At 38.7% G+C, this 16,362-nt stretch overlaps 2 protein-coding genes and 1 pseudogene across 2 annotated transcripts in view; 1 reads left to right on the top strand and 2 right to left on the bottom strand.

Annotated features, from left to right (window-relative positions):
• VPS37A (VPS37A subunit of ESCRT-I) overlaps nt 1-16,362 on the top strand; it is a 36,027-nt gene that overhangs the window by 1,317 nt on the left and 18,348 nt on the right. Inside the window, exons 2-3 of the mRNA XM_069573333.1 lie at nt 14,931-15,005; nt 15,825-15,939. Coding sequence (XP_069429434.1) covers nt 14,931-15,005; nt 15,825-15,939 — 190 coding nt within the window. The remainder of the gene's footprint in view (nt 1-14,930; nt 15,006-15,824; nt 15,940-16,362) is intronic.
• Nucleotides 7,505-8,216, bottom strand: LOC138431115 (pleckstrin homology domain-containing family B member 2 pseudogene; annotated as a pseudogene).
• Nucleotides 10,102-16,362, bottom strand: part of MTMR7 (myotubularin related protein 7) — a 130,229-nt gene continuing 123,968 nt past the window's right edge. The window contains exon 15 of the mRNA XM_069573327.1: nt 10,102-11,060. The gene's annotated coding sequence lies outside the window, so the exon portion shown is untranslated. The remainder of the gene's footprint in view (nt 11,061-16,362) is intronic.

The following is a 16,362-nucleotide window of genomic DNA, read 5'->3' as shown; positions in this document are numbered from 1 at the left end:
ATAGATTTACCCTGTTCATTCTAACCCAGCTCCCCGCAGCTGGTACCTATCAGTCGGTTCATTTCTCACTTTGTGATTCTTGTTCCTACACTCAGGAATTAGCTTCAAGTCATTTTGCTTGTTCTGCTGGCGTTGTTTTTGTTTCGTTTTGTTCATTTTCAGCGTGGTCAGTTTAGAAATATTTTGCAATTCAGATTATTTCAGCTGTTTTTATTGCAGGTATCTGTGACCTCTAGTGGTTTTAAAAAATTAGAACAGCCTCTTTATATGAATTATGCAACTATATTTACGTGTCAGCATGTATTTTAATGGAAAGATATCAACATCTTAATAGACTATTCATATATTTGAAATATATATTGAGGTATTAAAATTGGTTAATTCTAGGAGCCATTTTTTGTGTTATACTAATTTTTTTTCTAAACAAGTTGTAGTATGGAATCGTTTTAAGTTAGGTATATTGTTAGAATAAAAAATCATTGCAAAATCGGTTTGGCTCTAGAGGCCTGTTGCTGATTGAACCTCAGGTGTTCTTGGTTCTTTTTCTCAATTGTTCTGCTGTTCAGAACTTTAGAAAGGTGAGAATTTATGGTATTAAACAGGAAAGAATAGCATGGTGTTTGATTTAATGGTAGCTTTCTTTTTGGAAAATTAAGTTCATAGAGCCCTTACAAGTCAATCTGACTCTGGTTTTCTCTACTAACCTGTAAGAGCTACTCTTACAAAATATGTTTATAAAATAAGGATACTCCTTTTTTAATAAACATAACAAAAGTTCTCACCTTGGAAGGCTGTTTGTTTACAATTGCCAAAATACTTTCTAGAACCATACCTTTGGAATTAATTGTTTTTAAGCCTTTAGGATATTCTGTTAGATATTCTCACAGCTGGCAGATTTTATTCTTCGAGGTTGGAGTTGAATTTTCAAATATTCCAAAGTCCCTTGCTGCTGCAGCTGGTAAATAACAGAAGTGATTGATGTGAAATGTATTGTGTATTTTTCTGTGTGTGTCTCCCAAACAAAGTTAGAGTTGAAGGCAGGAATTGCTAATCCAAGAATTCTGTAATTGGCTTAAGAGGATCAGTAAATACCCTGCGTCAAAAGCAGAAAGGATCTATTTTATTTGTAATTTATTTTTTGAGCCAGAAATTATGGACATATAATTAGACGTGTGACATTATCTGCAGTATTTTGTGATATTTTATGAACAGCTACCTTTAATTGCTTTATTAAAATTTCTTTCATAAAAAATGCTTGAAGTTTTTATCAAAATATTTCACATTTATAAACTATACTTGGATAATTCTGGTGACAATCAAGTAGATCATGTACATGGCAGTTTTTAAAGAATGGTATGGTCCCAGAAAAAAATTTCACCTATTCTTGTTGTTAAGTTTGCCCTTTTAACTTATGACATACGTTTTAAAACTGGCAGGTAAAAATGAAACATCTGTGCAGTATCGGACAGTATGTTGCTTGAATGACCAAATTCAATACTTTTTTTGTACAAAAAGATTTTTGTACAAAAAGACACTGCAATTGGTTATTCTGAAAATTCAATACTACAACTTTTTTTGTACAAAAAGACACTGCAATTGGTTATTCTGAAAATGCACTCTAAAAGTTGAAAGACTGTTTCAAATGGTATTTTAATGAATACTACAGAACTTCCTCAATTATGAATATTAATATATTGTTGCACTCCGCCCCCCTACCTCATGTTTTATACTCTGTCCCTTCTCCATTTATAGGGTCAGCAGCTCTTTTTTCTGCCATCAATGTCTCACTTTTTTTCTTCTCAGGATAGCTCAGCTGGTAAAGAATCCGCCTGCAATGCGGGAGACCTGGGTTTGATCCCTGGGTTGGGAAGATTCCCTGGAGAAGGGAAAGGCTACCCACTCCAGTATTCTGGCCTGGAGAATTCCATGGACTGTGTAGTCTACAGGGTCGCAGAGAGTCGGACACGACTGAGCGACTTTCACTCAACCTTTCCCCACCCCATTCTCTCATCTACCTTCCAACTTCTATTTTCTTTTAACTACTTATAATTCAAAAAAATCCCATATCAGGAAAGAGTCTCTTTAATTTCCTTTCCCTAATTTAAACTTCATTTTTAGTTACCTTAAGAAATGCTCTTAAGCCTTACTGGCGAGGCAGGGCACACGGAACACTGTCATAATGACCATAAAGTTGTTATATAGTAGCATGTTTCCGTCTGCTCTGAAGATGGAAACTGGAAGTTATGTAGATTACTGGGCTGAAGTAATATATGCCACTTTCTAAGTACAGTCATCATAATTTTCAACTTACCACTATCTTATGGGGCAAGAGTAGAACTAATTCTGTTTCTTGTACTTCCTGAAGAAGCTTACTTTAAGCCACACTGTTGATTTCCCATCTAACTCCATTCTTCTGATTTCTTGGAAGAACATTACCTTTTTGGGTTCCTGGTCTGCAGGGCCACTTCTTTAATGGAGGCCAAGCCCCTTCAGTCTCTATGGGTAAATAGTGATTGTTTACTCCAGTGATGATGGTCTTATTCCCACCGCTAGTTATTGTCAGAAACTTGATCTAATCTTGGTCAGCGGAGTTGGAGAAGAAGTCTTTTGGGGAGCTACACAAAACATTTTCTTAGTAATAGAGATGTCTAAAAGGAAATACCTCTTTCTGTTTTTGGATATTGTTGTGTTACATGTGATGCCTGGAACTGCTTAGATCATGAAGGAAGGTAGGCTGACTACTGGATGTGGTCGAGTAGAAAGATGGAAAGTCTGTGATAATATTGTGATACTGAATTAACCAGACTTGGAACCTTCCTGCCTCTAGATTTCTGTCTGTATAAGATTATACATATATATTTATATTACACATACAAATAAAGCACATGTTCGAACTGATTTTTCAATTACTTGGAGTTGAAACTATCCCAGTTGTTACACACTAATCCCAGTATTTAAAGATTCTTTAGAATTGAAGCTGTTAAGTATCTCCCTGTACTGCACCTGACAGCCAGAAAATACCAGAATCTGATGGTAAATCAACAGTTATCATCCTAACTATCCTGGTTTTTCCGCTCTCACATATCTAGTTCCTTAGCTTCTTTATTACTTTACTTCCTTAGCTCTGAAACAGTAGCCTGAAGCTGTGCTGTGAATGGTATTGTCTGTGATTAACTGCAAAGATTCAAAGTTCTACAAATAGTGTCTTTGTTACCTTTTACTTAGGGAGATCAGCTCTCTCTTTCTCATTTTAATAATCTGTTTTGTGGTAATTCGGGTGCTATTTTTATTTTATATTCAAAAAGAAAATCTGATTTGGGAGTTATTATATTTATTGGAATTGCTTTCTTCTGTTTCACTCTGATATGAGATGCTAGACAAAATGAATCTGAGGAAAATAAATGCAAACAAGCAAAAATTAATGACATCAGGAAAAGCAGCATGACTTAGCTGAACTCTGAGCTTTAGTTTCCATCTGTAAAATCAGGAATTGGGATTTTTATCCTGCAGAATTGTTGATATTTAAGTAATATATATAAACATTTGTTAGAGTTTCTGACACACAGTATGCAGGTAACAGATTGTATTCCTTCTTTCCACTGCATGGAATCAGTGTGCCTACAACCTTTGCCTCATAGCCTACATGGATCTAGCCAACTTATTGTTAATGAATCGCTCACAAATCTCCAGTTCATTTGTCTCTGGCAGGGCTACTTCTGACTTTCCATTCAGAAAGCAAGTCCATTCCAGAGAGTTTTTCTTCACAAATGAAATGTAAAATTTAATTTTGAAAGGTTTCAGACAATACATGTAGAGAGACTAGAATATTATCTGACACACACTAAAATGTATCTATAAATGCCTGCTATTTTATATTTGTATCTTAAATATAAGATTTTTAAGATACAATTAAGATATAATTGTATCTTAAATACAATAGACTATCTCCATAGTCTATAAACATCATTTTGAAATTTTCTTTTGCTACCAGTCCTTCGATATTCTTTCTGATTACCCAAATCTTTAAAAACGCTGTAACTTCTTTGGAGAGTCTGCTATGGTATAGTTTAGTTTAACCTCTGCTCTCAGGTATAAGGCTGTCTTCTGTAAACTCATGTGTTTCTGAGTAAGCCTAGATTCCAAATCTTTCTTTTTGTAGTTTTTACTGTCAGCTCAAAAGGACTCACATACAAACTTTACAACACAAAAAGTTTGTAATGAGAGGATATGTGTATATGTTTTAACCGGTTCAGTGCTGTATTTTTTTTTTAATGGATCTGTTGTCAACATAGTGTGAGATTTTTTTCATTAAAATATCCAAATTTTAAAAAATAGATTTTATTATTTAGAGTAGTTGTAGGTTCACAGCAAAGTTTAGCAGCAAATACAAAGTTTTCTCATACAGACTTTGTCTCCTCCAACTTTTCTTTCAAAATAGAAAGATCTGGCAACATTTCCCACATAGCAATATTTGCTTTGAGCTTAAGAGTGGCTGTTGTGTTTACTGGGACTGCTCTTCTCCATTTTACCAGTTTGCAGTCACTCTGTGTTGTACTACAAGCAACTGCCTTCTGTCATGTACATTATCTAACTCTTAAAGATATCTAAGAATAAAACTTCCTTGTGAAAGAAAATCACCTTGTTGCAGTAAAAAATCCTACAAGAATCTGCTATGACAACTTATTGAAGCTACAGAAACCTACAAAATGTCAATATTTGGACTCTATAATTTGAACTCCTAACAGTGAACTTAAAAATTATGTATATCAAACAATCCCATAATTAAGGGAATTTTAATTTGGTACATAAGAATACTTTTCCTAAAAGATAGTAACAGTCAAGTGCTCTCTCTAGTTAATTTTCCACATAGTAGTATCCATACCTGCTTTTAAAAAACAAAGTTACCACACAGGTAATCATTTCTCATTGCTAGTTGAATCTGACATCTACTCTTCCCCTCCTACTTCTGAATTTCTTCCAAGCTGTCTCTCCTGCCTGCTCACCTAAGCCAGAAACCTGGTCATCCTGTTTTCACTTAGTCATCTGTGTTACCACTGTCTCATACTATTCTCTCTGCCTCCATTATTCCCTTTTCTCTTCCACATGGGTGCCAGAGTAATCTTTAAAATTTGGATTTGATGATGTTATTCTTTTCAGTGGCTTCCTAACTCTTGCCAGCTTCTTTAGCTTAATGCCTGGTTGTCACAGAAGATAGTGATATGACTAGTGGAAAGGTGTCAGCAGACACAATGTGAAGTTTCTTTAATGGCAAAAGATACAGAGACTTTTAGAGACCCAGTGTTATTTCCTACTGAAGCTTTTCTAATTGTCCTTCCTCTCTCTGGAATGTACACCTTATTTCCCTGGTTCTGTTTCCTGGGGTTAACTCTTACCTGACTTTTAAATGTAGCTCAGATACTATTTTTCCCCCAAAGACCGCATTTCCCCCACCTTTCTTTAGGTTAAGTTCTTTCTCCTGTGTTCCTATAGCTCTTTGCACATCTCTGTCATTATCCAATGTCTTCTACAGAGCAGTGTTTCAAAAATAGCTATGAAATAAGTGGTCTGTGTCAAACATACAGAAAACAAAATTGAGTACTCTAGAATTTCTAAAAAGCCTTTATGCTAACATGCATCAGCATTCTCCAAGAGCAGGGTACAGTATGAAGCATCTTCCAAACAGAGCAGTGAACCAGCTATTCAACTATTTATTTTAAATTTCAAGTTTCTTAATTATTCACTTTCATGTCAGCCAGTGTGTGTGTGTGTGAATGCAATATAATAGGGAAGAGCTTTTGTATTCTGTTACAAGTTAATTACTAAAGGGTTGTTGCCTACTGAAGAGTTGGTGTGTGTGTGTGTGTTTGTAAGCAAGTATAATAGGGAAGAGCTTTTGTATTCTATTACAAGTTAATTAATAAAGGGTTGTTGCCTATAACGGAGAAGGCAATGGCACCCCACTCCAGTACTCTTGCCTGGAAAATTCCATGGACAGAGGAGCCTGGTAGGCTGCAGTCCATGGGGTCGCTAAGAGTCAGACATGACTGAGCAACTTCACTCTTTCACTTTTCTCTTTCATGCATTGGAGAAGGAAATGGCAACCCACTCCAGTATTCTTGCCTGGAGAATCCCAGGGACAGAGGAGCCTGGTGGGCTGCTGTCTATGGGGTCGCACAGAGCCGGACACGACTGAAGCGACTTAGCAGCAGCAGTTGCCTATAAACTTCAACTACACTTAAAGGTCCATCCCTAGAAACCCTGCCTCCCTAGTAATCAGCATTAAGGTAAAATACCTGATGAGCCCCACCTGTGAATGCCTTCAGAAAGGAGAAAATTAGCACCTCCCCACAGGTGGCTGACCAGAAACAGGAAATACTTGACCTTACTCCCTTTTTAGTGTGAAAGAAGCCTGAACTCTTCCTCAGGCAAGATGGCACTTTTAGTACTTGAGTCTACAGTCTTCTTGATTCCCTGGCTTTCCAAATACAGTCTATTCCTTGTCCTAACAACTGTCTCTGGATTTATTGTCCTGTCCTGCGCAGAAAGGTACAGGCTTGGACTGGTAACTCAAGTGCTGTTTTCTTTTGTTCCCCTGAGGATATTGTAACAAATTTATAGTCTTCTCTTTGCTCCTCTAATTCTAAGTCTGAGTTTTTGTGTTTGGAGCTTGTTGAGTTTGGTACATGCCTCTAATGCTTTTGTTTTGTTCAAACCTTCTCTGTATTTAAGATTCCTGGTAGTCTTGTTTGTAGGTCTTTCGTTCGGCCTGCCTCAGTTGATAGGTGAATAAGAATGACTGGCTTTGTCCTGGGGCAAGCTGATAGTTGTCTTTTGGAGATGGAGACTGCCTGGGAGTCAGGAGCTTCCTGAGGTGCTGCCACTTTCGAGGCTCCCACCCCATGGATTTCTGGGACAGACAGGACTGTTGTCCTGTATTTAATTTTTTTAAACACTTACCTTTTCCTTTAATCTCATCTTTTTAAATCTTTCTCTTATCTTTCTAAGATTCCTCAGAGTTTGTTGTCAGTTTATGTATGGAACCCTTTACTTTACAGTTCAGCACTGTTATAGATTTGCTTCTTAAAAGTCAGTTTCAGTATTTCCTGGAGATTTAGATGGGAGAGGGAAATTGTCTAATGTCTTTATTTAAGCATCTAAACCTTTTATCGAAAGTGAAGTTGCTTAGTCGTCCCCAACTTTTAGCGACCCCATGGACTGCAGCCTACCAGGCTCCTCCGTCCGTGGGATTTTCCAGGTAAGAGTACTGGAGTGGGGTGCCATTGCCTTCTCCGAGTGCCACCGCCAGAGTCCACATTTTAGCTAAACAGCAGTCCAAAGCTTTCTCTGCAGTACTTCTATGTACTTATAAGCATTTTGTCACTACTTTCAAAAGAACTATTAAACCTATTACTAAAAACATTTATAACAGAAATGCCTTGCAAATCATATTATTGCACATGGGGTATCGGAAGCTATGCACACTGAGGTTCCATGGACTCTAGAACTAGACCCAGAACAGAGACCCCAGGGCCATGCCTGTGGCTGCTCCGGCCAGCATGCCCAGCACCAGATCGCTGTCGTTGTCTCGGTACCCCTCACAAATGATGACCTGGTTGGCAGGCTGCTGTCCATAAAGCCCTGCATACGGGTACTGATGGGGTACAGCACAAGCCTGACCATTTGCAGCATAGACAACTTGAGTTCCTGGTGGGTATGCTCCACTGTATGGACCATAGCCATATGCCTGCTCAGGGGTCGGTGCAGCATATGCTGTGTAAGGAGGTGGGGAGGAAGCCACAGCTGTCTCATCATACGTGACTTCTGAGCCAACATAAGCTGTGTTTGTCCTGGAATCCTGGAGTGTAAATTTCCAGGCCAAACAATCATCTGAGCTTTCTGCACAAAGACATGGTTTTCCCATCTTGGCAAACAATCTGCAGCATACAGTCTTTTGGCTTCCCATCGGGTGAATATCCCGACACTCTTTCCCATGCAGATGTTGATGCAGTCCACTGGCGTGTGGACCTTATCCTCTACACTCTGATGAGTTTGGTCATCAGCATAGATCAGGTGACCATCTGACCACAGGTCAAACCAATTCTTCCAGTGCTTCAAAATAGTACTCTGTCGCAGCAACCATCCACTCTTCACAAATGCCATTTTCTCACCTGCAAAGCCTCCAGCCACTACCGCGAACAGAAACGGGTCCGAAGCGAAAGGATGCTACCGGGTTACTCGGCACCACCAGCCTCACCTAAAAACCCTTCCTTGAGTTAAAAAGGGGAAATGATGGAATCAGAGTCTTGATCTTTTTCAGTCAGTTGGTGACAGAAAACAAATGGGACCATGCTGTTTCCATTTCCTTGGGAAATGCTGTATGTATGGTAGCTGTTCAGCTGAACCTAATCTTAGTTACAGAATCCAGGTTTACATAAAATATAAAGTAAGGAGATAAATGATTCTTCTGTGAAAGGGATCCCAACCATAGCTAGTGTGTCTCTTGCATTTCAAGGTCTGTTTGCATATGGTTTTAGGGGCTGTCAAATATAGTGGATGCCAATTAACCACACATTCTGACAAAAGTTACCTGTCTCAGCTTTCTTTAGTCCAGAACAGACTCAGAGTTGCTGAAATAAAGCCATAGCAATTCACTGTTCTCAGAGAACCTAGAGAATAAAATTATTAATAGAAGATTATTTAAATTTTCTCTGGTGAGATTGCGGTATTACTATAGAACACGTGTGTGTTTACATCCAAAGAGTACTACCTGTCAGTGTAAAGATATGACTAAGAATGTTTATCAGAGCATGGTTTATAGCAGTAAACTTGGAAACAATCTAAATATTGATGCTGAAAACTCAGCCTCTGTGCATCAATCGGAATAAAATCTGAGACAGAGTTTTGGCTGAAATAGAAAAGAATAGCTTTTACTTTGCCAGGCAAAGAGACACAGCTGGCCTGTGCCCTGAAAAGCTGTGTCCCAACCTGGGATGATTTGTTGAAAAGTTTTACAGCAGGTTTAAGGGCAGAGTTGCTAATAAGGAGCAGGGTACGCCCATGCCTTTAGTCTGGCCTGGGGGTGGGTGAGGTTTTGTTTCCCAGTCTCCTCCCATCCCTGATTAGCGACTGTTTGAATTTGCCCTTTCAAGGTCATGGAGACTGGAGTCTATTCCTACAAACCAAAAATGGGGACTTAGAAAGGCTTTCATGCCCAGGAACCCCCAGGGTCCTGCTTAGTTTCAATATCTAATAGTACATAATAGATTAAACAATATATTAGAGCATTATGTAGACATTTAAAACTCTTATAAAATAACATTTACTGATTTGGAAAAATAATTTTTTTTCCCTGTTGAGAAAGAATTATTTTTGGAATAAGTTTTTTAAAAGTCACTTGAAATAGCAAAAAATTCAGAATCACATTTGTGATAAAGATTCAGGGAATGATTCTTGTTTTAATTAAGTGGAACAAGTATCTGCCATTTTATCTAACACAACTCACATAGAGGAGGAAGCAGCCTTCCTTGATATTCTTGCTCTCAGGGTTGGGTCTGAAAATTAACCAGCTAAAGATTAATAGGAGAAAAGTGTACAAATTTAATGTGAGTTTACATATCAGGGAGATCTTCAAAAGGAAATGAAGAGTCAGAGAAATGGACCTGAGTATTTTACACTGGGCTTGATGAAAGTTGGGATGACAGTTGTGGAGGAATGTGGTGGGTTAAGGAGTGCAAGGCATGTCTTAGTGATATTGCCAGCTGAGTGCCAGCATCCATGCGCGCTCATTCGCTTCAGTCCTGTCCTTTGCGACCCCACAGATAAAGCCCACCAGGCTCCTCTGTCCATGGGATTCTCCAGGCAAGAAGAACACTGGAGTGGGTTGCCATGCCCTTCTCCAGGGGATCTTCCCAGCCCAGGGATTGAACCCAGATTTCCCACATTGCAGGCAGATTCTGTAATGTTTGAGCCACCAGGGAAGATCTGTGTTGCAGTGAAGCGTGTCACATGAATTTTTGTTTTTCCCAGTACATATAAAGTTATGTTTACATTATACTGTAGTTTATTAAGTGTGCAATAGCATTATGTCTAAAAACCAATGTATGTATTCTTAAAAATACTTTATTGCTAAAAAACACTAACCATCAGTTGAGCTTTCAGTGAGTTGCAGTCTTTCTGCTGGTAGAGGATTTGAAATATTGTGAGAATTATCAGTATGTAACACAGAAACATGAAGTGAGGAAATGCTATTGGAAAAGTGATAACAGTGGTCTTGCTCTATCTATGCAGAGTTGCTCAGTTCAGTTCAGTTCAGTCGCTCAGTCGTGTCCGACTCTGCAACCCCATGAATCGCAGCATGCCAGGCCTCCCTGTCCATCACCATCTCCTGGAGTTCACTCAGACTCACGTCCATCGAGTCAGTGATGCCGTCCAGCCATCTCATCCTCTGTCGTCCCCTTCTCCTCCTGCCCCGAATCCCTCCCAGCATCAGAGTCTTTTCCAGTGAGTCAACTCTTCGCGTGAGGTGGCCAGAGTACTGGAGCTTCAGCTTTAGCATCATTCCTTCCAAAGAAATCCCAGGGTTGATCTCCTTCAGAATGAACTGGTTGGATCTCCTTGCACTCCAAGGGACTCTGAAGAGTCTTCTCCAACACCACAGTTCAAAAGCATCAATTCTTCGGCGCTCAGCCTTCTTCACAGTCCAACTCTCACATCCATACATGACCACAGGAAAAACCATAGCCTTGACTAAGCGGACCTTAGTCAGCAAAGTAATGTTTCTGCTTTTGAATATACTATCTAGGTTGATCATAACTTTCCTTCCAAGGAGTAAGCGTCTTTTAATTTCATGGCTGCAGTCACCATCTGCAGTGATTTTGGAGCCCCCCCAAAATAAAGTCTGACACTGTTTCTACTGTTTCCCCATCTATTTCCCATGAAGTGACGGGACCGGATGTGATGATCTTCGTTTTCTGAATGTTGAGCTTTAAGCCAACTTTTTCGCTCTTCTCTTTCACTTTCATCAAGAGGCTTTTTAGCTCCTCTTCAGAGTTGCTGCAGACCTTCAATTTGTTAAAAAAAAAAAAAAGAAAAGAAAAAAGCAGTATCAGTGAAGCACAATAAAGTGAAGCAGGCTTGTCATTGTAGTAAGTTACTTGAAATAGCAAAAGGAGGGGCAGGGGACATGTGGTTGCAGGGAACAATGATGACTTAGCAAGCCTGGCTTCTTAGGTTCTTTCACTGTCTCTCTGTCTTCTGAGATTCAGATGCTCCTTCCTCTTGGTGTAGGGTAGGCACCTCTTAATGAGGTCTTATGACCTATTTTCTGTTTTAAGAAAGAAAGATAAGGAGGGAGAAGGTCAGAGTAACCTTCCTGTTTCTGCTGTTTTCTCATATTCAGTTTAAAATATTGAAGATGCCAAGGGGCCACATTTAGGGGCAACATGTCCTCAACCCATCAGTTGCCATGGCTAACGTGTTTTGGAATTTGTTAATGATAGTTCAGTTCTCATTAATATCACGAATACTACCTTTGACTTCCCCTGGTGGTTCAGATGGTAAAGAATCCACCTGCAATGTAGGAGACCTGGGTTCGATCTCAGGGTTTGGGGAAACCCCCGGAGAAGGGCAACATAATTATGGGGACACTGAATTGAACACTTCTAGCCAAAAATTATTTTAATCAAATTCACTTTGTTTTGTATAAAAAGACAGTGTCTGAAAAAATGACTTAACACTTTACTACTACAAATATAGACAGGCTCCAACTTGGATATGTATTTTAAATGCTTGCTTAATAATGCTAAAATATATTGAACAATTATGGTATTATGTGGGGAGGGCTTTACCTGCATTATCTTAATTAATCTAACAACACTTTTAGCAAGATGGGTATTTTTAACATCCCCATTTACCATATGAGAGATAAGGCTTAGGCAGATTGTGATCACACAAGTAAATGGTGGAGGAAGAATTTGACCCCAGGAAGCCTAATTGAAGATGTTATGCTCTTAGTCACTAAAATGCTCTACTTGGCTTTGATACTGTTGTGATCAGTATTCCTCTGAAGCATTGACACCATTGACGTCTAAGATAACAGAAACAAAAAGCTTAAGCCGTTTTATTGATTGTGTTTATATCAATACAACTGGGAAAACTTTAGTATCCTAGTCTGAACCTGATCCCCAAAGAGAAACTTTGTTAGTCTTAATATTGAATATCTTCTTGAGTCTTTTCTCAACTATTTCTTTTCTTCAGTCATAACTTCAATCCATGGGGTGTCAGAGGGAACATCTATGAGTTCTCCGTAATTCCATCCCAACACTTTTGAACCTTTCAGACAACCTGAAATTTACATATTAGAGAGGCTAGGTTTTTATCAGAAGGCAAAAAAAGTCATCAGTTCAGTTCAGTCACTCAGTCATGTCTGACTCTTTGTGACCCCATAAATCGCAGCACGCCAGGCCTCCCTGTCTATTACCAACTCCCGGAGTTCACTCAGACTCACGTCCATCGAGTCAGTGATGCCGTCCAGCCATCTCATCCTCTGTTGTCCCCTTCACCTCCTGCCCCCAATCCCTCCCAGCATCAGAGTCTTTTCTGTGAATCAACTTTACATGAAGTGGCTGAAGTATTGGAGTTTCAGCTTTAGCATCAGTCCTTCCAAAGTAGACCCAGGACTGATCTCCTTTAGAATGGACTGGTTGGATCTCCTTGCAGTCCAAGGGACTCGCAAGAGTCTTCTCCAACACCACACTTCAAAAGCATCAATTCTTCGGTGCTCAGCTTTCTTCACAGTCCAACTTTCACATCCATACATGACCACTGGAAAAACCATAGCCTTGACTAGATGGACCTTTGTTGGCAAAGGAATGTCTCTGCTTTTGAATATGCTATCTAGGTTGGTCATAACTTTCCTTCCAAGGAGTAAGCGTCTTTTAATTTCATGGCTGCAGTCACCATCTGCAGTGATTTTGGAGCCCCAAAAAATAAAGTCTGCCACTGTTTCCACTGTTTTCTCATCTATTTCCCATGAAGTGATGAGACCAGATGCCATGATCTTCGTTTCTGAATGTTGAGCTTTAAGCCAACTTTTTCACTCTCCTCTTTCACTTTCATCAAGAGGCTCTTTAGTTTCTCTTCACTTTCTGCCATAAGGGTGGTGTCATCTGCATATCTGAGGTTATTGATATTTCCCGGCAATCTTGATTCGTCCCCCCCAAAATGAGGAAAATAAGACAGGTCTTCCAAAACTACTAATTAAAGCAACCAAAAAGAACAAAAAATAAGTTATGTAACTGCTAGATCTTTTAAAAGGATTCATGCTTGAAAAGGATTCATGTCCTTTTGGATATCAGGCTTCCTTTCAACCATAACTCATTAATACTACTTAACATTTTTCCCTTTGGAAAGATTATAAATGTTAGTTAGAATTCCAAGTGAGTCACCAAAAGATCTGGTTGGTAGATTATACTTGTAATAATCACATGCCAGCAATCAAAAATAAAATAAAATTCTGGGGACTTGCCTGGTAGGCCAGTGGTTAAGATCCCAACCTTCCAATACAAGGGGTGTGGGTTCAATCCTGGGTCAGGAAGCTTTAAGATTGCACATGCTATGGGGGCATGGCCCCCCAAAAAATTTAATAAAAATTCTGAATGTAAAATGTTAAAGTATAGGGAACTTTTAGTAGATGGCAATTATATTCAACTGTTAGTAATGAAGATTCCCCAAATAGTAACTTGATAAAAGTGAGATGATAAAAGTTTATTTTTCTCTTGCATACAAGAAATTCAGTTTGTTGATTCCATAACCATTAAGGACCCAAGCTATTTCTGTCTGCTGAGCTCTCCCTAGTGTTTGGCTCTGATTCTCAGGGTCACTCCTGGTCCAATATGGTTCAAAGTTTGTCTTTCAGGGCCAGGGAGGAAGGGCAAATAGACTCTATACCAGTTTTTGTTGCCCTTTAAATTCTACCTCACCCAACTTAACTGTGTTTTATTGGCTGGAACTTAAGCCTGTAGCAACAACTTGCTACAAGAAAAGCTACAACATTACTGCTCAGAATAAAATCAGGATTCTCTTATTTAGGAAGAAGGGGAATATTTGGTTTTGAAAAGCAGCCAGCTGTCTCTATCTGTCATAAGGCTGTAGGAGACATCTCATCCAGACTTCTCAGTTTAAACTCTGAAAGCCCTGTCAATACAGCTGGCAGTGGCAGGATTGTAATCAGAACGTAGGTCTCTTGCTGACCTGTTTTAACTAGAGGACTTGGCAATTGCTTCTTCTTGTTCAGTTGCTAAGTCATGTCTGACTCTTTCCAGCCCCATGGACTGCAGCATGCCCGGCTTCACTCTCTCCCGGAGTTAGCTCAAACTCATGTCCACAGTTGCTTCTACTGATGATAAATTTCTTCCCTGGTGGCTCAGACAGTAAAGAATCCACCTGCATATGGAAGATTGGATTTGATCCTTGGGTTGGGAAGATCCCCTGGAAGAGGGCATGGCAACCCACTCCAGTACTCTTGCCTGGAGAATCCCCATGGACAGAAGAGCCTGGTAGGCTGCAGTCCATGGGGTCACAGAGTCAGACACGACTGAGTGACTGAGCACAGCACACAGTACAATGATAAATTAGATGAAGTGATAGTAATCAGTGTAGCACTAATACACTTTTTCTTTGCCTCTTTACCTCGTCAGGTTAACCCCATCTCTTAGCAACACCCTGACAATATCTCAGAATAGTATTGCCTGCTTATTTGATAATCTTTTCTGTGGTCATTTCCCCCTCAAGATACAAGTTATATTGGCTCTGTAGATTCTGTGATTAAAATGAAGCAGTTTTAGTAGACCCTACAAATTTTAATGTTTGCTTTTAACATTAATGGTTTTTATAACTTTGGATAAATTTTTTTCTCAAATTTTCTCCTACAGCATAGCTGAAATACAGAAAGATGTGGAATACAGGTTGCCTTTCACTGTAAATAACCTGACAATTAACATTAATATGTGAGTAGAATTGTATCTTATTTTTTCATGTAATAGGACTTTTAGGACTTTTAAAAATCTTTTTTATCATTTTGTTTCTTAGCTACTGTCAGACATGTCCAGTAAAAGTGCATTCTTAAAGACTTCACTCCCTAATTTCAAATTTGCAGTCACTTTGAAAGGGTTAAGATTTTTACTCTTTTTCCTTTTGGTACTGGGAATTTACTGTTAATTAGCTGAAACCATAGGACTGACCTCAAAGTTGCGAGAGATGTGTTAATTGAGACATTTTGAAGAGAGCCGAATAGCACCAAGGCATGGTGTCAGCTCCAGTATTCCAACCCTAGTACTTCTTATTTTATCTATGTGCTCATTAAGAATTCAGTGTATAGTGAAACACTTCTTGGCAGCATTTCAAAAGAAGGAATGCCACTAGAAAGTTATATGCCAAGACCTGTGGTTCAGCGGAAAGCCAGACTGGCATAACATGGTTCACCTGATAAAAATGTATAATTTTTCGCTGAAATTTTTGATAGTTTGGTATAATGTGATGTGTTTGAAAGCAATTAATTGGCCCAATTTGAAGAACAGTCTATAATTCACATTATCCTTACTCCACATTAAAAAGGTTTTACTATATTGAATTAATTATAGTCTTGTTGCCAAAGTGTGTCTTTCTGTATAGGTTCAGTCAACTTAACAACCATAATAGAGCACTAATTACTGAATAATTAATCTAAATGAAAGTATGAAAATTTAATTTGCTTTTAAGTAACTTTGTTTTAGAATTATGATTATATAACGTTGTCTTTGTTTTTGAATCTGTTCTACTTTTGCCAGATTGCTTCCTCCACAATTTCCTCAGGAAAAACCAGTGATCAGTGTTTATCCACCAATACGGCATCACTTAGTGGATAAACAAGGAGTGTATGTTACCTCTCCATTAGTAAGCAATGTATGTATATGGTATGATTTATTTCAAAATGTTCACTATACTTAATAGATAATCCTGATTTGAAGGGTTTTTGATTTTCAATGGTGAGGACCTATTGATGTTAAAACTTGGGTTCAGAGTAGATCTTTTATAGTAGTTAGGAAGGGATAAAATTCAAATTTGCCTTACATTTTTTAGGATATGTATATGATTCACTAACATGAAGGACTATAACTTCAGTGTACTTAGAAATTACCTTTGAACCTTCAGATTACTATCAGTAGTAAAGTGTGGAAATATTTCAGCTCCATTATTAACTAAATAAAATTTTAACCTCATTTATGGTATTGCTTCTATAGTAAGTTGTGGATGTTCAGCTGACATAATATCCTTTGCCTTTCATTTAATTTTTGACTTACAAAAGTGGATTTAAGGTTAAGTTTT

This window comes from Ovis canadensis, chromosome 26, assembly GCF_042477335.2.
Source record: "Ovis canadensis isolate MfBH-ARS-UI-01 breed Bighorn chromosome 26, ARS-UI_OviCan_v2, whole genome shotgun sequence".
Classification (NCBI taxonomy): domain Eukaryota; kingdom Metazoa; phylum Chordata; class Mammalia; order Artiodactyla; family Bovidae; genus Ovis; species Ovis canadensis.
This window is presented reverse-complemented; position numbering and strand designations above follow the sequence as displayed.